Consider the following 24,123-nt stretch of genomic DNA (forward strand, 5'->3'; position numbering starts at 1 on the left):
GCCCCCTCCCCTCCCCCACCAGGCCATTGATCTTGGGCGCTGCGCACAAACATTGATCTTGCTTCAGAGCACTAACAACCTGGTTTTGAAATAATAAACACCAATTCCCCCGCACATCTTTCGGAAAGCCGAGTACAGGAGGGTGCTTGTTCTGGGGTCTTCCCAAGGAGCAGGGGCAGAGGGGGATATGGACGGAAGCTGCCACTAGTGGTTTGAGGAGCAGGGAGGCAGGATGAATAGACTACTAGCCACAGTTCAGAGGTAAGGAAAGGTGTGTTTGTCAGGGCCACAGGTTTGCAAAAGCATTTCTTTTCCAGGTGCCAAAGAACAGTTCTGCTTCCCTGTACTCCTTGCAAATCACACATTTATTTGCGTTGCCCTCACCTGCCCTCACGCAGTCAAATCTGATTGGCTATGGAGCATCATCCGGTTTACTACATGATCCCTGACTAATAAGAGGAAGAAACTGCAACAGCGGGGGTTGAATCACGTGGAAAAAGTAGACGATCCACAGATTTCCAAGTGCTTCTCAGGGGAGAACTCCAACTGAATGCTGGAAGTGGAGAACTTTCAGGTGTGTCCCAGGTATTCTCCTTCTGCCTTTCTAACCCACACAGGAGCATGTGGCCTACTGTGCCTTCAAATCTCCCCCAGTGCAAGGCACAGATGAAGGAACTGCCCTGCAGCCCCAGCAGGATGTGATTTCAGGGCATCCAGCCTCATAGCAGGGGGTGGAACTCAGAAGAATTTCCACTTGTGCAATGGGTCTCCCCTTCTCCCCTGTATGCCCTGCACCCCTCCCTCCCCAAACAGCTCCAGAGAGTAGGGAAAACCTCTAGAAGAGACATGGCAGAGAGGAGAAAGGGGGAAATCCTGTGGCACAAGTAGAACCTAAGAACAAAAGCAGAGCCTGCTGGATCAGACCACTGCCCCACCTAGCCCAGCATCCTGTTCTCACAGTGGCCAGTCAGATGCCCCAATCAGAAACCCTTAAGCAGGATTTGAGCACAAGAGCCCTCTCCCTGTCTGCTGTTCAGAAGCATCGCTGCCTCTGACTATGGAGGCAGTGTATAGCCACCCCCTCCTCCTTGCCCTGATGGGATGCTCACTTAAGCACTCCACTGGATACAACCCAGGGACTTCCGGCTCCCACAGCACATGCCCGCAGGTGATCACAACACAACTGCTCCAAGGAGGGGAGGTTACCAACCTTGGCGGTACATCCGAAGGGCATCAAGGAGCCGGGAGCCCCGGATCTGGGCCCTCAGCAGGGGGATGTCCAGCTGCATGAGGCCGGCCTCGCAGTGCTCCCCATGCAGGTCCAGCTCGCTGGTGCTCACTCTCCGCGTGCACAGTCCTCTGGAGTCCCCGCTCCAGCTGTCCGCCTTGGGCAGGAAGCAGTGCACAAAGTGGAGCTTGGACTTCTTGAGGGTGTCGATCAGCGCATCCTGAAGGGCAGGGGTAAAGGGGGGAGGAATTAGTTGAGGGCGTCTGGGATGGGATGGATCAGCCCTCTCTGCAGACCCCAGGATCCAGCTAAAGGGATCTGCAGAGGGCCGTAAGTGTGCTTGTATGTGCTCTGAGTAGCCTGATGTGGCAGATCAGGTGGCAATCATGCCAAACTCAGCCAACCACTAAGGGGGCAACTGCATCAGCTCTGCTGTGACAGGCCAGCTCCATCAGTCCTCCTCTCCCTCTACTGTCGCCCAGAAGCACCCATTCTAGCAAACTTCCTCCGTGGGAGAGATAGGAAGCAGGTGGTTCATTCTATCAGCTCTTGCCAAAAGCCCAGTTCCATCAGGCGCCTCCGGCCCCTGTACTGTGCCTCTTGGTCAGTATAGGAACTACAGGTTAGAAATTGATGCTTGAGTTTTCATTTTCATTTCCCTCAACCCTCCCTCTTTCCCCTTGTGTGTCATGCTTTTTAGACTGTAGGCCTGCAGGGGCAGGGACCGTCTTGTTTTACCGGGCTGCATGTAAGCTGCTCTGGGAGCCATTTTGGCTGATGAGCAGGATACCAATGCTCTAAGTAAGTGAATAAATGACAATCACAAGTGTTTGCAAGGGCAGAGGGAAAGGCCCTTTTGATCCTGCGCTAGGAAAGGGACATCTCCTCTGCCAATGCAGCTGCTGAGCCCCCTCCTAGGAACAGATGCTTCCATGGGACTGAGGCAAGCAGGCCCTGCAGGGAAGAAGTGATCCCCGCCAACGTCTCCCGAAAAGGCTCCTCTTCATTCTCTCAGCGTTATCAAAGCCAGCTCGGTACTGGGCCACACTCAAACTCCCGCAGGGCTTCCCTCTGGGCACACACAGAAAGGCACCTGCTCATACCCAGGGCCAGCTACAGGGACTCACCACTTGCAGCTTGATCTGGATGCAGACAGACTTCTTCTTCACGGCTGCCACGCCCGTGGTGAAGGTCTTCCGCATGCTTGTGGCCCTGCGCAAAGCCAGCTGAGAGCCTCCTTCCAGGCCAGCGATGGACCCGGACAGCACCATTCCTGTCCCAGCTCGGCCTGCGAAGAGGCTGCTGATTATTTTCCTGAGGAAAAGGGCAGGAGAGGGAATCAATACCATGGGCAGATGGAGGGGAGGATTGTAACAGCAGCGGCAGCTAGCGGCCCAACTATCTTCAAGACCATTGGGATGAAGCTGCTTTGGGGAAGGGGACTCCACACTCCAAGCTGCGCCAACTGTCCTTCCAACCAGCAGAGGGAGCACTAGACCAGGCATCCCCAAACTTTGGCCCTCCAGATGTTTTGGACTACAGTTCCCATCTCCCCCGACCACTGGTCCTGTTAGCTAGGGATCATGGGAGTTGTAGGCCAAAACATCTGGAGGGCCGCAGTTTGGGGGTGCCTGCACTAGATAATCAGGGACACCCCTGCTTAAGGTTAGGCAAGGAAAGGAAAGGGGAATAAGACCTGCTCTGGGGAAAGAGAGGGGCAAGAGTAGCTTGGGGCCAGCATCTTCATGAAGATACCAGTGTGGGTTTAAACGCATACACAGACACGTGATAAGGATGAAACAAGCACTTCTTCTTACTGGGACAGACTCCCTACCTGAAACCCAGTCGCTGTCAGTCAGTGTGGACAATACTGAGCCAAACAGACCAAAGTAAACGATTCAGGAGAGGGCAGCTTCCTATACAGTGGTACCTCTGGATACGCACACCTCCAGTTGTGTATCCTTCAGGATCATAGCTGCCAAGTTATCCCTTTTTTAAGGGATTTTCCCTTATGCTGAATAGGCTTCCTCGTGAGAAAAGGGAAAACTTGGCAGCTATGTTCAGGATGCGAATGCAGCAAGCCCAGAAGTATTTTTCTGAGTTTTGCCACATGTGCAGAAGCGGTCCCTCCGGTTGCGGAAACCTCGGGATCCGACCAGAGCTCCCGTCCGCAACCAGAGATACCACTGTATTCATCAGCATGACAGCACCTTGCTTTACTTTTAGGATAAGGCCAGAGCTCAGCAGCAGAGCCCCTGCACTGTAAGCGTATGATCCCAGGTTCAATCCAAGGCATCTCCAGGTAGAGCTGGCAGAGAGCCCCACCTGAAATTCAGGGGAGCTGCTGCCTAAACCTAACCCCTAACCCCAACTCTAACCAGTCAGGACAATACTGAACTAGACGGATCAAGTGCACTTTCCTATGTTCCGAAGAGGCACAGGCATACAGCATCCTGCATCCCCTGTGGACAGGTGTGTTAAATAAAACGGGTTTGGCTTTTCCATAACTGCATCCCTTTCATACCTGATTTGGGGAGGAGAGAGAAAGCACTAATGTCTCATAACAAATGTAACTGATATGTAGAAAAGACTTTACAAGCTGAGAAATGAGACAATGCACATACTTTTGTAAACCAAGAAAATCTTTAATAAAAACTATTATTTATTTTTTTAAGGGTGAGAGGAGGGAAGGAGGAAGGGAGAGGAGGTCTGAAACAGAGAGCAAAGGAGAGGGAGAGAGAGGGAAAGGGAGAGAGAGGGAAAGGGGGGGAGAGAGGGGGGATAATGTGTTTGCAACTTACTTCTGAGACTCCTGCAGGAGAGTCAAAGTGTTCTGGGATGCAGGATTCTGCCTGACATAGTTTAGCCAGCCCGTGGTGTCATATTCCACCCAGTTGGTGCCATAGCTGTGCCCCAGGAAGAAGTGCCGTGGCCTACTGCTTCGGAGCAGTGGGTTGTGACCTGCAAAGAGAGGAGGCAAGGCACAAACTGTCAAGCAGATTGCTCCTCACTCACATCTGGCCTCTGCTTGGGTATGCCCAAAATCAGACACTGCTGTAGGTCCAGGTCTCAGAGAGGGCTCTACCCAATGCCCTGCACTAAATGTAGGCTTAAGGGCGGCGCCTGCTTCAGACTAGGTGGTGGTGGTTGTTTTTTTGTGGGTGCCCTCTGCATTATTATTAATTTATTACCCACCCTTCACCCTAAGGTCCCAGGGCGGGGTGACAACAATTTACAACATGGCATGGAAACCAGTTTTAAAACAAATTGCAGAGCAGTGTTGCAATAACAGGGCAGTAGCGATGAATTTATACTGGGCCATCCGCACATCATTCCTCTTTGTTAGTTGTTCTGCGAAGCCTCCCCAATGTGACAGCGTAATTGCTGCCTAGAGGGGCATTTGCACAACTGCGGAAGCATCAAAAGCAGACAATGAAAAATAAACCAGCACATTTGTGAATTTAAAGTTGCAGTATTTCAGCAGGAAGTTACAGGGCTGAAACAAAGCAGTATGTCCATCCCAAAGCTTCCCAACTCTACAATTCTATGATTCACAGGAGCAAAGAGTATCGTAAATGGGATGGCGTATAACTGCTTTGATACCATCAGGAGCACAAATAATCATGAATGCACGATAAAAAGGGCACCTGGAGGGGTTCCCAAATAAAACAGGCAAATGGCCACAAGAAGCACTTTAAGTACCCAAGAAGAGCTTGCTGCGTCAGGCCCATGGGCCATCTAGCTCAGCATCCTCTTCTCACAGGAGCCAATCAGTTGTTCCAACAGGAAACCCACAAGCAGGGCCTGAGCACAAGAGCCCTCTCCCCTCCTGTGGTTTCCAGAAACTGGGAGCATGGCTGCCTCCAACTGTAGAGGCAGAGCAGAGCCATCCTGGCTAGCAGCCACTGAGAGCCTTCTCCTCCTCCATGAATTTGTCCCATCCTCTTCTAAAGCAATCTAGGTTGGTGACCACTGTTGCCTCCTGGTAGAAGCACGTTCCATAGTTCAACTATGCAGTGCATTAAGAAGGACTTTGTTTTACCTGTCCTGAATCTTCCTACTTTTGAAAGGGGTGCTCATATGGAAGAAGGCATTTCCAGAGATAGCAGAATTTTATCCCTTTACAGCCCTTGTTTTAAATTATTTATCATAGAATTGTAGAGTTGGAAGGGACTCCGAGGGTCATCTAGTCCAATCCCCTGCGATGCAGGAATCACAAGCTAAGGCCAGCCTTCCTTGCGCCTTACCTTTCTTGTCTCCGTCCTGTGGGCCATAGTAGGTGAACAGCCGCTCCAGCAAAGTGTCCTCGTTGCCTCCGGGCTGCAGCGACTCCTCCTCCAGCAACCACAGCAGGCCGCGGGCCTCGTCAGTCCGGGCCAGGGAGCGGACCTGCAGGTGGGAGCCGCCCAAGACCCCCCGCTGTGTTATTAGGGTCTGTAACCTCCACCAAGAAAGCTGGGTGTGGTGGGACAGGGAGGAAGGCAAGGGGGTGGGGGGGGGAGGAACATCTTGCCCGAGAGGGGCTGCCCCGTTCCTGGAGGCAGCACTGTGTACTGCTAGCCACACACACACACACACACACACACACACACACACACACACACTGGGTGACCTCCTCCCACTGCGTAAGCTCCACACATCGCCACAAGCCTGCCTGGGAAAGCCCAGCCCTAGGAGCAATGAAGTGGTGAAAGCCAGGGGCAGGCGGGGGCAGCCTTGCGCTCGGCTCCAGCTTTAAAAACAAATACTTTGCCCAGGAAGAATCAATACTTAATACCAGAGACAGGAGAAACACACATTGTCTAGTAAAATGTTCCAGCACAAGACATTTACTCGGTAGAAATTCAATCTGGAGGCTTAAGCAGCAAAATTACTCCCCGCAACTCAGCGGGGAGCAATTGGAGGAGCAGCTGCTCTCAACACACACACACACACACACACACAGGATTCAGTGCTGCAGCAGCTGCCACCCTTGGTACCCGAAGTTGCCAAACTCAGGAGAAAAGGGGAAGGGCCATAGCTTAGTGGGAGGGGGACCCTGCTTGGCATGCAGGATCCCAGGTTCAACCCGTGATGGGTGGGAATGTCCCCCTGCCTGAAACCCTGGAGAGACATAGTAGAGACTACTGAGCTAGAAGGACTGGTGGTCTGATTTAGCATAAGATAACTCTCCTGCCAACCTAGCAGTTCAAAAGTACGTCAAAGTGCAAGCAGATAAATAGGTACCACTCCGGTGGGAAGGTAAACGGCGTTTTCGTGCACTGCTCTGGTTCGCCAGAAGCGGCTTAGTCATGCTGGCCACATGACCCAGAAGCTGTACGCCAGCTCCCTCGGCCAGTAAAGCGAGATGAGCACCGCAACCCCAGAGTCGTCCGCAACTGGACCTAATGGTCAGGGGTCCCTTTACCTAACTTCCTATGTTCATAAGAGGAGCCTGCTGGATCAGGCCAAAGGGGGACCACCTGGTCCAGCACCTTGTTCTCACAGTGGCCAGTCAGATGCCTCAAAGGGCACTCTTCGCTCCTGTAGTTTCCAACAATTGGTATGCAGAAGCATTGCTGTCTCCATTCATGGAGGCAGAGCATAGCCATCATGGCTAGGAGCCATTGATACCTTTCCCCTCCAAGAACTTGTGGGGCCCTCTTTCAAAGCCATCCAAGTTGGTGGCCATCACTGCCCCGTTGCAGCAAGTAGCATAGCTTTCTTTTATCTGTCTATTTCAGTTCCTAAAGCAGAATCTAGATGGCAAAGCATCACATCCAAATTAAGAAAATCCATGCATTCTGATTTCGTTTTTAAGAAGGGGTGGGTGGGGAGAATCTTCGAACAGGAGCTGGCAGTGGCAATTCAGGACGGCCCTCCTGGGAATTGCAATGCACAAGCGTGGAAATTTCTGAGCCAGGCATGGACCTCGGCATCCCAAGATGCTTTGGTTTTTAATTGAAAGGGGAGAGGCGGAGAGATCTCTCGCCTCCGTGGCTGATGAGTTAAGACTGGCGGGTGGAGGGAGGGAGAGAATGGGTGGTTCTTAGTTTAATCCCAGGTGCTGGCAGAGGAACCAGCAGGACTTTTGGTTTGAGGAGGCAGAGAGTTGTCATGCTCTGCACTGCTTATATTCCACCCCTAAGAGAAGGACGGGGAGGGTGGGGAGGGAGTGCCTTAAAACAGGGGTGGGCAGAGGACAGATCAGGACCTACTAGTCAGTCTCTGGGCAATCTGCAGTAGCTCTCTCCCCCTTGCCTGCTCCTGGCCTATAAAACAGGATACTATTCCTGAGCCAGGTCCATGAATCCCTTAGGAAGCTGATGTATACTGAGTCAGACCATTGGTCCATCCAGCTCACTATTGTCTACACTGACTAGCAGTGGCTCGCTGAGGTTTCAGAAAGGGGACATTCCCAGACCCAGCTAGAGATGACGAGGATTAAACCTGGGATCTGCTGCATGCAAAGCAGGAGCCTTGCCAGACACGCTGGCGTCCCTCCTCTAAACCAAAGTAAGATTAAGGGCTGGCTTAGGTAGGAGCAGAGGAAGCTGCCTTATACTGAGCCACACCATGGATCCACCTTGCTTTGTCTACAATGACTGGCAGAAACTCAGCCCTACCTGGAGATGCCACTGGGCCCGGGTGCCTTTGACGAGGGACCCTGTGCAGCTCCGCTGTAGAGTTTCATTGCTGTGTGTTGGGCTCTTTCATCCCCGTCCACAGCAAGGAGAGGCCATCCCTCTTCCAGACCGCCTCACGCTGATCTATTTCAATTGCCAATATCACTGTTGCCGTTTTCAATAATTTTAGTGTTCAGTGATTTGCAAGTAGCAGGGTTTGTGTGTTTTCAACGTAACGATTTATTATTATTATTTTAAAAAATGTATCTATCGAGCTTGCCAGGAGTGCTTAGGGACCAAGAATGGTAGGAAATCAATGTGGAAATAATAATAAGAAGGATCTGAGCAGTGGGAGAAGGAAGGTGGGTCCGTGACCCCAGCCCTCCTGGGAGAGTCATGGTGGAGTGGTTTCAAAAGCAGCCCCACCTTTTGCAAGCCTGTGTGGAAAGCTCCTTTGTTTGCAAGTAAATCACGGGCAAGAGGATAAGTGAAGGGGGTGGGGGTGGGACGCCCCTCCCTGCCTCCTAATGCGGCACAAACTGACGAAATTCATCAGCCGCACTGCTGTGTGCTAACAGGCCCCTCCATTAGGATGACAAGCAGCAGCAGGGCCTTTCAAGCCTCGCCGCCTCCCCACTCCTTTATTGGCCCAGATGCAAACGGAAAAGGGAAATTATGGGCGCACGGGACAAACGGGGGAGAGAGCAACAGCGGCTTCCTTCGCTTCCGCTGCTCCCCACCCGACAAAGCTCCCTCCTCAGGTCGCTGGAGAGGGAGGGAGACCCTGCAGACATTGCTGAGCTACAAGTCCCATTGCATTGTCTATGTTTTATTGTTGTAAGCTGCTTTGACACCTACATGGTGAAAAGCAGGATACCAATTTCAAATAAAACCAAAGCAAAATTCACAAGAGCCCATGAGGAACCTGCTGGATCAGGCCAAAGGGGGCCCACTGAGTCCCCAAACCCCATAAAATCTTTCTTCCATCCTAAAGGCCAGTGTGGGGCGAAGACGACCAGTAACACACCCTGACGCCAGGGGAGGGGGCTTTCAAAGCGCCGCAGGAGAGCAGCTGCAAAAGGCACCAGGTTCAAACCCTGAGACGCTGCATTAAAGGATGCAAGCAGAAGGCATTGGGGAGCTGCTGCCAGTCAAAGCAGACGTGCTGGGCTAGACTGACAGCCTGACCTTGCATAAGGCAGCTGCCAATGACCCCAAATCAGGTGCCTCAGTGGCAGGTGTGCTTAACATTGGAACAGTTCCAATCACATAAAGGGGGGATGCTTCCCCATGCCCTCTCACTGAAAGCAGGGAGGCCCCTCCCTTATGGCCACTTGCTACACACACACACACACACACACACACACACAGCCATTCTCCTTAAATGCTTTTGCCCCACACCCAAGTTGCTTTCAGTCACGGGAGCTTGGCTGCTGAGAAATGTGCTTGGGGAGAGAAGCTGCAGAGGGTAAGTGGGGCAGGGGGAGCAATGGGGTAGGTTCTGCACCTCTCGCACCCATTCCACTGTGAAATTCACACCCCCACCCCCGTGCATGACGCCTGCGCTGCAACTCCCCAGCCCCCCCTCTCTCTCTCTCTCACACACACAGGGTTCATAGCCTCCTTCATCAGTCAGATCTGCCTAGATCAGAGCAAAGCCCTAACTAACCCTGACAGCCGTCTCCCTACCTGGAGCCAGCGCTTTCTCCTCGTTAGCGTTGGCTAATTGGAAGGATAAATGCTCTGCCAAGGTTGTAGCTCCCAGTCCGGAAGCCGGTTCCCTCAGTGGCAGCTGTCAGGCTAGGAGGTTTGAAATGCACCCCTCCCCAACATGCTCTGGGCACAGCACCCCTTGGCTCACAGCAGGGAAAACGAGGGCTTGGATCCATGCTGGGGAAGGCACAGAAGGGGTCCATGGAATGACCCGGTTGTCCCTACTGGGCAAAGCCTTGCAAGCAGACCTCTGGGGTCACCAGGAGGGAAGCACCCCAGAAGGGGACCAAAACCCACCTAGTCCAACTCCATAAGCAGGACCAGCCACCTCAACCACCACTCCTGGTTGAAACCCAGAGAATGTGTGTACGCTGCAAGCTGAGAAGCTGCAGGAAAGGGTGTTATAGCAGAACAATGGCTCCAGAAGGCTCAAGTTAGGGGAGCCAAGATCACAAGTCAAGGTCTCAAGAAAGCTATGCAGTGTCCCCATGAAGGAAATATGCAGGGTGAAAGGAATGTTATAATAATAATAATAATAATAATTTATTATTTATACCCCGCCCATCTGGCCGGGTTCCCCCAGCCACTCTGGGCGGCTTCCAAAAAAACAGAAATTCTAAAATACAGAAATCCATGTTGGAGGGTTGTTATACCATGCCCAGCTCCTGGACGCCCTGGCTGCTTTCGTGCCCAGGAGGCAGGACTAGACAGGGCTTTGGTCTGACCCAGCAAGGCAAGGCTTGGTTTCTTTAGCCACAGGCTGCAAGGGAACCCATTGGAAGCCTCCAAACCAACCAGCAGAAACCACCTGCATCCCACTGTCAAGCCGGTCAGATTGGCACGAGTTCCTGCCAGCCTTGAGGATAAGGCCACATTCACACCACACATTGAAAGCACGTGGAATTCTGGGAGCTGTAGTAAGAATGTAAGTGCAGCCTGCTGGATCAGGCTCATGCCCCATAAAGTCCAGTGTCCTTCTCTCACACTGGCCAACCAGGTGCCTGAAGGAAACCTGCAAGCGAGACCCAAGTGTCCTCGCAGAGCAACACTTCCTAGCATCCTTTGCAAACTACAGTTTCCAGGATTATTGCGACGGGGTGCTTTAAAACGGTGTGGAATTGATCTAAATCAGGCATCCCCAAACTGCGGCCCTCCAGATGTTTTGGCCTACAACTCCCATGATCCCTAGCTAACAGGACCAGTGGTCGGGGAAGATGGGGGTTGTAGTCCAAAACATCTGGAGGGCCGAAGTTTGGGGGTGCCTGATCTAAATCTTCTCGTCCGCCTTGCCCACACTCACATACTTCCATTTGTTTCTGCCCTGGGTTTCCCTGAAGCTGTGCCCAGGCTGCCCAAGCCTTGCCTTTTACAAACCCAGGTCTGAGAGGCATGCTTGCAAGTGACATATCCCAGTCCAAAATTGAGCAAAAAAAGAGAAAGAGCTCTCTCTCACACACACACACTCGCTGGCTGGCTGCGTTATGAGAGAGAGCGTCTTGAACCCCACCACCTGCATGCATCCACACCACCCAGCAGCATCACAAAAAGGAACCACCTGCAGCCAAGCAGCTGCCCTGTTTGAGGGCAGGCAGAGGAGCAGATGCAGGGAGAGGGGGCAGGAGGAGGGATGGTGCAGGAACGGGCAGCAGCAGCAGCAGCGGCAGGGGTGGCAGCCACCCCCCATGAAGAGCCCTCACATGCAGCTTACCAGTGCCTGGTGGGACGCTTGGTCTACTGTGGCTATAGACCCAGATGTATTAGGCTCTAAGGCATCTAAGGAAAGGTCTATGTTTTCCTAGAGAAGGACGGACAGAGGAGGCGTGATTAGTGGCCCGTGGGGCTACAGATTACAGTTAAAAAGGCAATCAGAGACAGAGAAAGAGAGGAGGGGGACGGGTTGGTGGATGTGGAGAGAAGTGGTCAGTGCATTAGTTGGAACAGAATCTATGGGGGCAAAGTCACGTACACAGCAGGGGGTTCCCTGGATAGCCCTGTGGTGTGTGAACACCACCCCTTCTCCCACCCCCAACAAATCCTGTTGCCTAAAGAGCTGGTGCCAGACTGGCAATCCATGCACTGTGGGCAGGGCAGGGGAGGAGAAATTTCCTTTTGTGGTTGGAGGAGGGGGTTGTCAATATCGCCCCGCCCCCCCCCCCCCCCGGCCAGCCACCCTGTGCTCAATGCAGGGCTTGTCCAGCAGCAACAGCACCTGGCATCCTGCATAAATGTTTTTAAACAATTAAATTAAAAGGAAGTTCCTGATTCTGAAGGACAGCCAAGAGAAACTTTAAGAGACATCGACCCTGATCTCACCACCATCACCAACCCCAAGCCATCCCACTCAAACAAGCTCCGGATTTAGTCCAGGTGTCTGAAAGGACAGCTCAGGGGCCCAGAATAACAAAACAACCCACAAAAGTTTGGTTTTGCCTCTGTAAAAAAAAAGGGGGGGGTGTCACGTTCAGACTGCAATATTTCCTGGATTCCTGGGTCTCAGAAATGCAACTGGCTAGTCTCCCCTGCAGGGTGGCATTTCTGATTTTGGCCACTCCTTGTGCTGTGCTAGCTGTTCCTCTTGCAGTGCACAAATTTGGGAGAACCCTGTGCAGGGTTGAGGTTTTGCAGCCAGATGCAGAAAGCATTCTACTGCGTTAATGCAGGCCAAAGGTTTAAGAAAACGTGTGGGGAAACTTTGGCCCTCCAGAGGCTGCTGAACCACAGCTCCCATCATCCCTCGCTGGGGCTGATGGGAGTTGTAGTGCAGCTGCACCTGGTTGAGGGGATGGGAGAGGAGTCACAGTATCATAAAATTGTAGAGTTGGGTGGGAGCTCCCCCGCCCCGCCCCCCCGAAATCATCTTATCCAACCCCCTGCAATGCAGCAGTCAAGCTAAAGAATTTCTGGCAGATGGCCATCCGACCTCAAGGGGGCAAGAGGGAGGGAGGCAACTCATGAAAACCCCTGCTCCAGAGAGGTGGAAGATCAGGTGCTACTGATTAGGGTTAATCAGAGGGGGGGGATCTAAAATGAGCCTCCTCCCTTGTTGGTTTCAATCAGCAGCTGAATTAGGGTCTCAATTAGAAGGTGGCGCGGAAAAGGGATTAAGCCAGATGATAGACGGGGGGGGGGGGTATCTCGGCACAGTACCTGGGCGCCCCACCCTTTCCACCTGAGAACTGACTGAGGCAGTGCCTGCCGCTTTAGCGTTAGGGGCCGAGGTGGGAGCTACGAGCCCCCTTTTCCCAAACCAGACGATACCTCCTTGTATCTCTCCAGCTCCTGCACGAAAGTGCGCTCGTGGAAGAGGGTCTGCAGCCGCTCCTGGGCATAGTTGTGGCACAGCTCTTCGAAAGTGGCCCCGCGGCTCTGGCCAGCCATCTCGGGGTTCTGGAAGCCGGGGGTGTCCACAATCATCATGGAACACAAGGACCGCTGGCTGGACTTGAGGGCCCTCGGCAGACAAAGGAGGAAAAGTGGGGTTAGAGGATTCTTTTTCCTGCAGGGTGGAGAGGGCTTTAAGCCCACAAATATTAAAAATGCAGGGGTTAGCACTGGTCTCCACAGCCCTGCACTGGTCAGCAGTCTGGCTGCAAACGTGCCATACATTTAAAGCACTGGCTTGATACAGAAGGGCTCTTAAGAGATTAGCCCCAGAGGAAGAAGTGCTCCTTTCCAGGGACTCCTAATTCAGTCTTTGCTTTCTCCATATGCAGCTGTGACCTAGTCTAGGGAGGCAGCTCTGCTGCCTTGCTGAGAAAAAGAAGCCACCCCAATTCCGTGATTTCTGGGGTTGCTTAGAGACCTGCACTGGTTGCCAATCTGCTACCGTGCCAAAAGTTCAAAGTGCTACTATTAGTATATAAAACCCATAACTGGGGACCAGTTTACCCTGCATGTGCCCACTCAACTGCTTTGATCAGCCAAACTATCACTGCTACAGGTGCCAGACAATACCTGTTCCACATTTTTAAGAACCCTTTTTAAGAACACTTTGCAAATTCCCTGCCTATCGATATCAAGTAAGCACCTTCGCTGTACTCTTTGCAGTGCCTGCTAAGAACATTCCTGTTTTGACAAGCCTGTCCAGGTGCTCAGAAAGTTAATGTGCACTTTAACCTGTTTTAGTGTTTTAACTTTTTGTATGTCTTCCAACTTTTGTTTCTGAAAGGAATGGACGGACGGATGACCCTTTGAGTCTCTTCCAACTCTACAATTCCAGGATTCAAATTGGTGGCCACGTAATGCTGGCTAGCTGGGCCAGCCCACGGAATAGGGGGCCCTGCTGCCCTCGGCTCCACAGAAGCAGCCTTACAAAACAGGGATGGGGAAGTTCTGTTAGGTGGGTGGAAAGCTTTTCCTCTCCTCATTAGCTCAGCTAATGCACTTGGGGTCTGCAAAGGTCAGGCGCATTGATGGAGCTTGCTAAGGATTAGCCAACAGGAGGGGGAAAGAAAGAGGAGGAGGGTTTTTTTAAAACTTGGTTGAAGCCAGGGATGAGTGAATCTGACCATTTCGGTTTATCCTTTTTTTTACAGCCTAATGGTCTGTTCTCCACATTGGTTTGCTATTTATTTAAGGACCCCATGAAAAGCCATCAAGCATTTTAGTGCGGGTTTCTCCTAACACACACATTTCTGTATGCAGCTTCCATGGGCGTACCCAGGATCAAAACTAGGGGGGGGCAAGGGGAGGGGCCAAGGCACGGAAGGGGAGGGGCCACAAAGTGGGCGGGAACGGCGAACTCGCGCTCCGCCGGGCTGTGCCCCTCCCTAGAAGCAGGGCTGGTGGGCGGAGGCGGAGCCCAGCCCGGCGGAGCGCGAGTTCGGCGTTCCCGCCCACCGCGCCGCGCTCCCTGGTTCCCCGCCGTGCTTGGCCTTGCCTGAGGGCGCGCCGGGGAGCTGGAGGGAGGGTGCGGCGCGGCGGGAATGGCGAACTCGCGCTCCGCCGGGCTGTGCTCCGCCTCTGCCCACCAGCCCTGCTTCTAGAGTAGGGCAGCTGCCCTAACTTGCCCCGTGGTGGGTACGCCCTTGGCAGCTTCCCTTAACGCTGACGCTTTTGAAAAGCCATTTCCCCTCATGTAATGTGTTTTTGCATGTTCTTTTCACTTACATATGCATTTCACCCCCATTTCACAACATTTATATGCCGCTTGACGGTAAAGGAAAAGAGTATCTCAAAACCATTTACAAAAACAATAAAACCATCTGTAAAAAAACAGTTTAAAAAAACTACTATTTAAAGCTATTTACAAGTAAATAAATCAACTATAAGCTAAAAACCAGATGACATGACAACATAGTCTGGACAGGCATTGTGTAAACAAAAATGTTTAAAGCAGGCACTAGTGGGCATTGGGAAGGCAGAGGCCTTCAGACCTTGCAACTGTTCCATGGGGCAAGACCTCCTAGAAAGCATTGCCAAGACCACCAGGCCTGAGCTGTGGCTTCTTTTCTTGAACAAACATTTAACTGCTCTGGCCTCAAGTGATTTATTCCTTTTGTTGCTGACCTATGCCTGGCTCAAGCCCTGACAACTGGCCCAAGCTAGCATGTGCATTTTTGTGCACAAAGGAACACAGGAAGCTGCTTTACACTGTATACAGTACTCTGGTTTCTCTTCAGGAAGCTGCCTCAAACTGAGTCAGACAATGGGTCCATCTAACCCAGTATTGTCTACACTGACTGGCAGCAGCTCTCCAAGGTTTCAGGCAAGGATCTTTCCCAGTTCCATCTGGAGATGTCACTAGGGACAGAACCTGGGGCTTTCTGCATGAAAGGCAGGTAGGTAGTCTCCCACGGAGCCAGAATTTGCACTGCAAGGCCTGGAGAACGGCCACGTTTCAAAAGATGGCTGCATCGTTTTGGAAGGTGCAGGTTTGCTGGGTCCGCCTCTAAAAGCAAGCTGAATCCTCTGTCTCCCCCATCCCTGGAAAGACCCACCACTGGAACTTCCGTACCTGTTGAGGAGTGAGATGAGCAGCGTGAAGAGTTCAGAGTACAGGCCTGAGGCGAGGGCCTCTAAGCACTCCAGAGCAGTCGTCTTTGGGCCTGGGGGAGCGAGAGACAAGAGACACCCCCGGTGAGGAGGAAAAGAATGGATGTGACTAACATTTGTGTGTGTGTGTGTGTGTGTGTGTGCACACACACACACACACACATATATAAGGGACAGGAAAGACTGATGGCCCCACCTCACTCTACTTCTGAGGCTCTGACCCTTGCAGGTTCAACTTACCTGAGCCATCTGCCAAGGCAGCTTCCTCCGGCCCCTGGCGGAAGGAGGTGGATCTTTGCAAGGTCCCTTTGGGCTGATGCTTGAAGATGGAGGAGGACAGCTCTTCCAGTGTGCAGCCCAGCAGGTAGGCTGCTTTCTGGGCCCACTCGTGGCGAGCAAACTGCTTCCTCCCAGCTGGAGAGAGAGAGAGAGAGAGAGAGCATCAGGTCTGAGTCAAGAGAAGCGAAGAGGCTCCCTTGTGCTGGCCCGGTGGGGGTGGGTAAGAGGAGACATCTCTGGAAAGGACCCAAGGGCTCTTTCCACAAATCAGGCACAGCACCATATGCAAGTCAGCCCTCATCCTTCCCCTTGTCAACAGAGGGCCCCAGGCCCACTGGCAATGTGGAAGGAGGAGCCCAGGAGTGGAGGGGAGAGGAGGGGCCTGCCAGGGACAATGCAAGCGTCTGATTCTCCACACATGAACAGAGGAAAAGGAATAGAATTCATTAGGTGAGGGATCACACTTTATCAGGGTTCGGCACAGCATGACCCACTGCTTGGCCTTGTCATCGTTCACATTGTACAGAATTAAAAAGCAAGACGTTGCCGGGGAAGGGAGGGGGCGAAAGAAATGCGAGGGGGGCAAAGAGAGAGAGAGACATAATGAAAATGTATTTAGGAGCCTGATGAGGGGAGATTGGAGGTCAACTGCTTAATGCTTCTTGCCAGGCTAAGCATGACAGTGAGCCATTGCAGGAGGGGCTGCAGGCAGCCAGGGAAGAAGAAGGGGCTGTGGAGAGAATAGCAGAAAGGCAGCCCTCTCTCCGCCTTGCCAGAACTGGGGGGGGGGGGTGGGAGGTGGGGGAACGACCAGAAACATCCCCATCCCACCCGCCCATCAAGAAACATAGCTCAGTGGCAGAGGGTGGTAGAGCACCTGCCTTGCAAGCAGAAGGTCCCCGATTCCACCCTCAGTGGCATCTCCTGGCAGGGTTAGCAGGGACACTCTGCCTGAAACTCTGGAGAGCCATTGCTGCCAGTCAGTGCAGACGATACTGAGCTAGATGGACTCAGTGGAAGGCAGCTTCCTGTATACCTAACAGTAAGTGAAGCCACCCCACTCTGAACAGTGGGCCTTCCTGGGGCCACAGAGGGAGGGGCACATCTTCAAAGGTTTCAGTTGGGGTGGGGGAAGCCCACCCATAGATATCCGGGGGGAAAGGGATTATTTCTCCTTTGCACAGGGTGTCATGAAGGACCAGGTGCTGCTCAGAAGCTGGAATTAAAAAGGTGAGGCTGTGCAGGCTAGGCCCTGGTTCAGCACATTTTGGGACAGAAGACAAGTTTTTTTTGGGGGGGGGGGGTTGTTGTCAATGATAGCCACACGCAGAGGCCGATAGTAAATTATGCCAAGCATTCAAGTGGGGAAGGGAGGGAGGGGCACTGTAGCTGGTTTGAGGTGAAGATGGGGAGGACTGACCACCAGCTCCAGGATACATGCAATGAGGTCCCCCAAGGTCATCTGCAGGCAGGTCTGGGGAAGACTGCCTGCCTGAACCCCTGGAGCGCTGCTGCCAGTCAGTGCAGGCAATATCAAGCTAGGTGAGACACCTAGTGACCCGATTCGGTATGGGGCAGCTTCTTGGGTTCTTATGTTTTTTAAGGAAAGCGCCATAGCTCAGCGGCAGAGCACCTGTTTCATTCCCCAATGGCATCTCCAGGTAGGGCTGGAAAAGACCCCCTGCCAGTCAGTGTAGAGAGCACTGAACTGCATAGACTACTGCAGTTAGTCTCTCTATAAAGCAGCTTCCTATGTACAGACAGACAGCCCACCCACCCCCTGCCCCCATGACCATGGCACAGAGGAAGAGGGTGAACTCCCAGGGCCACCCTGGCCGCCCACCTGTAAAGAGGCTCCGGGGCAGCGAGCTCACCAGAGGGAGGTGGTAAATGGGACTGAGCTAACCAGCCCTGTGCACCAGGAGGCACCAAACATGGGCATGGAGGAATGTGGGTGGAGGGGGGATGAGGAGGAGAAAGGGCAGAGGGGAGGTGGATTTCATTGGGAGGGGGGGCGCAAGGAAAGGGAGCTTTACCTTCTTCGCCGTCTGCATTGCAAAGGGAGCAGCATGCACCATGCAAACACAAAGAGAGGGGAGTTAGAACACAGCTTTGACATAAAAAGGTTCCTGCAGAGACATCAGGTGGGACAAAGGCATTTGAGGCACACACACCCACACACACAAACAAACACACACACACACACACTTTCATGAGACAAAAAACCCATCCCAAAGTTGTGGAGTTAAAGCTAATTGCAGAAGGGGTCCAAGATTTCTGGGGTGTGTATCACAGTTTGTTTCCCCCGCAAGATGGGAAGGAGCACAGTTCCAGGTGTCAGTGGAGTGGAGGCAGGACTGGGGAAGGGACATAGCTCAGGGGTATAAAGCAGCTGCTTTGCATGCAGAAGGTTGCAGGTTCAATCCCCCAATGGCATCTCCCTGAAACCCTGGGGAGCCACTGCTGCCAGACAGTGCGGACAATACTCAGCTAGCCTGACTCAGTAGAAGGCAGCTCCCTATGTTCCTAAGGGAGCAAACTTCTCTCATGGATACAGCATCTGCTTGGCACGCAGAAGGTTGAGGGTTCGATCCCCAACAACATCTCCAGGTAGGGTGGGAGACACTCCCTGCCTGAAAAGCTGGAGAGCTGCTATCAGTCAAACATTTTGGTAGATGGAGCACAGGACAGCTTCCTATCTTCCAGAGCAAGGGCCTAAGACCTGCTCAGGATTTTAATATGGCAAGGAAAGGTTGGAAAAGAAAAATTGGCGACGGTTCCTTCCTAATGCCATGTGACAAGCAGAGATCTCTCTGCCGCTGAGGGATAATCACAGGTGATCTAAAACTCAGGGATGAGATGTGGGCTGCCCGCCACCACCATGGCAACCCTGCCTGAAAGAAGGGGCTACATCTAAAGCAGAGATGTTGACAGCTCCAAGCAACCGACTCACTCATCGCTCAGGGAATAGATTAAATCACAAACACACACCCAAAGCACGGGTGTTAGCAGGAAGCCAGCCACTGCAAAACACTACACACACACACACACACACACACACACACACACACACACTGCCCAAAGTGCACAAGGCAGTAGCTGTAGCGCTGAGCCCTGTGATGGACTGCCCTCTCCTGGTTATGTCTGAGTGTGACTGCAGAAAACATGAGGTACCAATTTCTGTTTCCAGAGCAGTGGGGCAGATTTGGAGGCACTGAATCAAAAGGAACCCTCTCTTCTTTGGGGTTGATGTGTGGTAGGGAGGGGGATAATCCATGCGGTTCTGCACACTTTTACAGATGGCGCAGGCCAGCTCTCGTGATGTCGCAAAGGAATTTCCCAGCCACCCACTTTCAGAGCAGTTATCAACTTGAAGCAGACCAGTTCTGTCTGGTTGCTCCGCTCACTCAACTATTAGCTGTCAAGCAGCAATTCCTGCAATGGAGGTCAGAGGGTCAGAGGGAGCAAGGTCCAGTCCAGCAACTCTGATGACAGCCTGGCTTCACTTGGCTCCTCCTCCTCTGTCTGAAGCTCTTCCATTCAAATTTCATCCTACCCGTTCTTCATTTTGACATCAGGTGATTGACAAGTGGGTCGTCCTGCCCACTTATCAAAGGGGTTAGGGGAGAGACTGCAGAAAGCAGGATTGCTTCAATGATGTGCAGGGAGAGTTCAATCCTTTCTGCGGCTGTGTCTCTACCCGCTCCACGTCTGAGATCACATATTGTTCAGCCATGAAGGCATGGGCCATTCACTGTCAGCCTAACCTACCTCACAGGGCTGTTGTGAGGATAAAATGGAGAGGTGGAGAAGCGTGGGGACAACCTTGAGCTCCTTGGAGGGAAAAGGTGGGATATAAATGCAGTATTGATAATGAAATAAATGTTAATTCGGTAAGAAACCACCTCATAGGGGTCCAAGGAGGGTCGAGTCTGGCCCAGAGGGGGTGAAGGTTTCCCATCCCTGTGCCCTAAAGGGAACCCCAAGCCCAACTCAGCAGCAACGAAGTCACTCCTAGCACCCAAGCAAGGCAGCTCTCGATAAGCTTGGCCCATTACCTTTGGTGGCTCCTGCAGCCCCCAAGTGATAAACAGCCCCCAAGACAAGCCAAAAGGCTTTCTGCTCATCACTGGAGATCCCCATCACTTTCATGGCTGCCTGGAGCTTGCTGAACTGCTGGGCGGCCTTCTGCTTCTCCTCCGGCTGCAGCCAATGGGAAATAAATAAAACAAAATACACAGTCAACTGGCTTGCACAAAAAAACGGGAAGCCTGTTTATAATTGCCCAGTAAATGGCACCTGCAGTAGGGCCATGCGGGGTAGTTTCCTGTGCTGGCTTAAGTGGGACAACACCCAAGATCCACAGGCCCACGTGTGGCCTGCTCAGGGCACAAGCACACACACGCTCCTGCCTCTTATGGTGAGAGAGTGAGCAAGGAAGCGAGAACAGGGACCGGACCCCACACAACTTTTAATTAAAAATCCACATGCAAGTCCTCAGGAACAAGGGTAAAAGCTCTTGGTGGTAGGTTACTTTCCCGCTTTGTCCCGCAAAGCTAGTCAACCAGAGCTTTCACACAGCAGGATTGTTTGTATTTAACAAAATTTATGTACCGCTTACAAGAAGAAAATACCTCCAAGCAGTTTACAATGAACAGTCGCTGAAGATACCAATAAAAACCAATTTACATAAAGATAAAAGAAAACCAGTCATTATAAAACACTTATACTTGCTAAAATCACATCATCGAGATTACACGCTAAAATTAAAGGCCTCGGCAGGCTTGCTGGGAACAATGAAGCTTTTAGCAGGCACCGAAAACAGTACAGTGCAGGGATCTGAAGTGTTGGGGCCGCCATGATAAAGGACTAATTTCTTGCAAGGGCAGAATGAACATTATGTGACACTCAGAGCAATGTCAGCCCCGCAGATTGAAGCAGTCAAAAGAGGGCACATATGGGAGGAGGTGATCTTTCAAGCAAAGTGGTCGCAAAGTGGTCACGAATCGTTGAGGGCTTTGCATACTAACAACAATCTTTCTTCTTCTTCTTTGGTGATCACTCGTAGCTGAGTAAGATTGTCTTAAAACACGGTTTTAACAATGGGTCCGTAAGTGACTGTGGAGGCCAATTCTGTATCCACACGTCCTTCCACAGTGGGGACAGTGTGTGAGCCTCACCCAGTCACTAGCCAGCAATCCGTGCAGACCTCTGATCACCTCTGCTGCCCAAGCGCCCATCAAGAAAGAGGAGAGGAGACATAGCTCAGTGGTAGAGCATCTGTCTTGCAAGCAGAAGGTCCCAAGCTCAATCCCCGATGGCTTCCAGGTAGGGTTGCGAGAGACTCCTGCCTGAAATCCCGGAGAGTTGTTGCTGCCAGTCAAGGTAGACAATATTGAGCCAGATGGTCTGACTCTAGCTCCACCCCTTCTACGACTGAGCCACCTTACCTTTGACAGAGGCACAATCCCAAAGACGTTGTTTTCTGCCAAGTGGTTGAAATGAAGCTCCGTCCTGGGGGTGGAGGGGAAGAGGACAGAGTCAAGAGAGAGCGCTGGAGGCAGCATCCCAATTCAGAAAGGCCCAATTTGTCCTCCCCTCAGTCCACCCCTTGTACTAAACAGGGTTTGCGTTGGTTTGCAGGAGCCCTGTGGATTTTGATTTATGTTCAGCTGCCTCCACAGGATGCTTAGAAATTGAGATGATTTGCACATTATTACCCCAGCCAATAACTACAAGATGACCAGGCCCAAGTTTTATCACAAAACGCCCAATACCTAAAGGGTTTGAATTGTCCTCATTTTTCTTTTCTTATGTGATGTTGTAGTTTTTGCACATAAATAAAAATATTTTTAAAGCAAAAAAAAAAAAAACTTTGCCAGAGGCTACACTTGCCAGAAGCAGACAGAATTCATAAAACCACTCAGGACATCAAGGCCCCTGGTCTGCACTGTCCTGCTCCCTCACTGCAGGGCGGGCTGGGCTGCAGTTAATCAGTGAGGAGAGACCTTCCTTACTTATATGCACAGAGGCATTTGAATATATCCAAAACAGATCTGAAGAGGCTGACAAACCCTCCCAAGGCAGAGCTGTGAGACCTGTCTCACTTCGAAGGACACTCTCATGAAAATTTTGGACAGCAGGAAAGCAACACAGGAGGAGGCCAGGCACACATGAGAAGAGCCTGCTGGATCAATCAATGACCCAGCTAGTCCAGCATCTTCTTCTTACAGTGACCCAACCAGATACCTGTGGGAAATCTGCAAGCAAGATTTGAGTAAAAGAGCCCTCTCCCCTCCAGTGGCTTCCAGCAAGTGGTATTCAGAAGCATTGCTGGCCTCCAGTTCCCAAGGCAACCCCAGCCAGTAATCTGGGCCCTGCATTTCAGACCAGTTGAAGGTTTCAAGTCATCTTCAAAGCCACCTTTGAAAAAGCTAGCTTGCTTGCTTCCTTCCAACCAACCCATTTTGAGAACCCCAAGCCCTAAGCCCGGAGGACACTACGACACATGCAACCAGGCAGGCGCTGCTCCTTTGGGTTGGGAACTGCAGCAGCCTCCTTACCGGAGGGCATTGTCCGAACAGGCCAGCAAGTAGTAGAACACGTTGAAGGTGGCCTCATTCACGGGGCGCTTGGCAACCCTGAGTTTCTCCAGCAGCATCGTCTGAGGGACGCAATCAAAGAGAGAAAAGGTCTGCTTGGTACAAGGCCAGAGGGTTCCCACTTTGGCCCCAAGAACTTCCTGCAGAAGCCCAGCTCCTACCCCACCCCACCTTCTGTCATACTCCCACTTCTGGATAATTTTGTGAGGCTCAGGACCATCAGGATGGAACCTTGATTTGTCACAGCCGTGAGAGCATGGCCTACAAGTCCCCACCACTTGCAAACGCGAAAAGGGCTGTAACTCAGTGACAGAGCACCTGTTTTGCATGCAGAAGGCGCCAGGTTAAATCCCCATTAGCAACTCCACATAGGGCTAAGAAATGCCCCCCCCCCATGAAACCCTGGATCACAGCTGCCTGTCAGTGCAGACAATAAATAATGAGCTAGATGTGCCAATGGTCTGCCTCCAGAGAAGGAAGCTTCCTATGTTCCTATTTAAACCAGCCTTTAATTCAGCACCATGAGGGCTGGAATTTCACTTTATTTTTGAGGGAAGGATGATAGCTCAAAGTCACAGTACAGTATGTGTGCAACACACACAGAGACACACCCTCTCACCTGCACGGAGGCAGAGGCCACCTGCCCAGCCTGGTCGAAGTCCAGCGAGATTATCTGTGAGAAGCGGGTGGCATTGGCGTTCAGGCTTGTGCCGCTGTTGCCAAAGGCCTCCAGGATGGTGTACAGTGCTTGCCACTTCTCCGCTGCCAAGGCAAAGGAAGGAAAAGCATGCGGGGGCAGGCCATTGTTGCGCATGGGGGCACGCTCACATACGTGTAGATGAACTGGCAAGCATGTGTGTGCACCCCACCCCCACGACCCCAATAGAGGGACCCCTTAGCTGACTGCATCACCCCTTAGCAGATTTGCCACCCCCAGACTGTGTGGCACTGTGCCATGCAAGTTACTCAACTCAAAGCAAGGGACATTTCAAGTGCCAAATAGTTAGCATCCCTGTGAAATGCAGTGCCGACAGTGTCAATCAGGCACTACCCATCCAGAAAGGAATATGGTCGGATTTCAGAGGAGCTGTCAAGTCAGAGAGAAAAGACAGGATTCCTGGCTGCTGGAGGTTGAAGAGGCAGGCTAAAAAGGGTGCTACAGCAGCACACAGCAACCGGTAAACCAGAGAACAACAACTGGGGTCAGCACTTCGCCAGCAAAGAGTAAGCTGAGGGTGGTTGCAGCAGGATTCAAAGGTGCATTTTGAGAGTGGAGGGACAGGGATAGGAAAGAGAGACTTCGGTAGCCCAGGGCATGTCAGTTCAGGATCCGCTTGCCTCTTCCATTACACCAGCTCAGCTCAGCTTTGCAAGAGATTCCCATTCAGGCATCTGGTTGGCCACTGTGAGAAGATGGTCAGCTGGATGGACCACTAGGCCTGATCCAGCTACAAGTCTCTTCTGAGGTTCTCTGAGAGATCTGCAAAGTCCACCTCCTTCTTCCTCCATCTGCAATATCTTTCCTCTTAAGAAGAACTTGGCTGCTGCATCTAGCCCAGCATCCTCTTCTCACAGTGGCCAACCAGTTGACCCAATGGGAAGCCTGCCCAGTCTTTCTCAAACTTGGGTCTCTAGTTGTAGTTGGGGATGGCGGGAGTTGTAGTCTTCAGTATTGCTCAAATCGGTCTAAAAATAAAACAAT

At 52.1% G+C, this 24,123-nt stretch overlaps 1 protein-coding gene across 11 annotated transcripts in view; it reads right to left on the minus strand.

Annotated features, from left to right (window-relative positions):
- Positions 1 to 24,123, minus strand: part of MYO18A (myosin XVIIIA) — a 149,584-nt gene that overhangs the window by 57,076 nt on the left and 68,385 nt on the right. For 10 of the 11 annotated variants that reach the window (XM_035139745.2, XM_035139744.2, XM_060268635.1 and 7 more), the window contains 13 exons: positions 23,041 to 23,183; positions 22,383 to 22,483; positions 21,270 to 21,333; positions 19,878 to 20,022; positions 17,856 to 17,867; positions 15,781 to 15,954; positions 15,503 to 15,593; positions 12,805 to 12,997; positions 11,255 to 11,341; positions 5,476 to 5,617; positions 4,030 to 4,189; positions 2,356 to 2,542; positions 1,211 to 1,448 (listed from right to left, as the gene is read on the minus strand). In XM_035139745.2, coding sequence (XP_034995636.1) covers positions 1,211 to 1,448; positions 2,356 to 2,542; positions 4,030 to 4,189; positions 5,476 to 5,617; positions 11,255 to 11,341; positions 12,805 to 12,997; positions 15,503 to 15,593; positions 15,781 to 15,954; positions 17,856 to 17,867; positions 19,878 to 20,022; positions 21,270 to 21,333; positions 22,383 to 22,483; positions 23,041 to 23,183 — 1,737 coding nt within the window. The remainder of the gene's footprint in view (positions 1 to 1,210; positions 1,449 to 2,355; positions 2,543 to 4,029; positions 4,190 to 5,475; positions 5,618 to 11,254; positions 11,342 to 12,804; positions 12,998 to 15,502; positions 15,594 to 15,780; positions 15,955 to 17,855; positions 17,868 to 19,877; positions 20,023 to 21,269; positions 21,334 to 22,382; positions 22,484 to 23,040; positions 23,184 to 24,123) is intronic. The other variant, XM_060268631.1, reaches the window with a different exon arrangement.

Source organism: Zootoca vivipara, chromosome 15 (assembly GCF_963506605.1).
Source record: "Zootoca vivipara chromosome 15, rZooViv1.1, whole genome shotgun sequence".
NCBI classification, from domain to species: domain Eukaryota; kingdom Metazoa; phylum Chordata; class Lepidosauria; order Squamata; family Lacertidae; genus Zootoca; species Zootoca vivipara.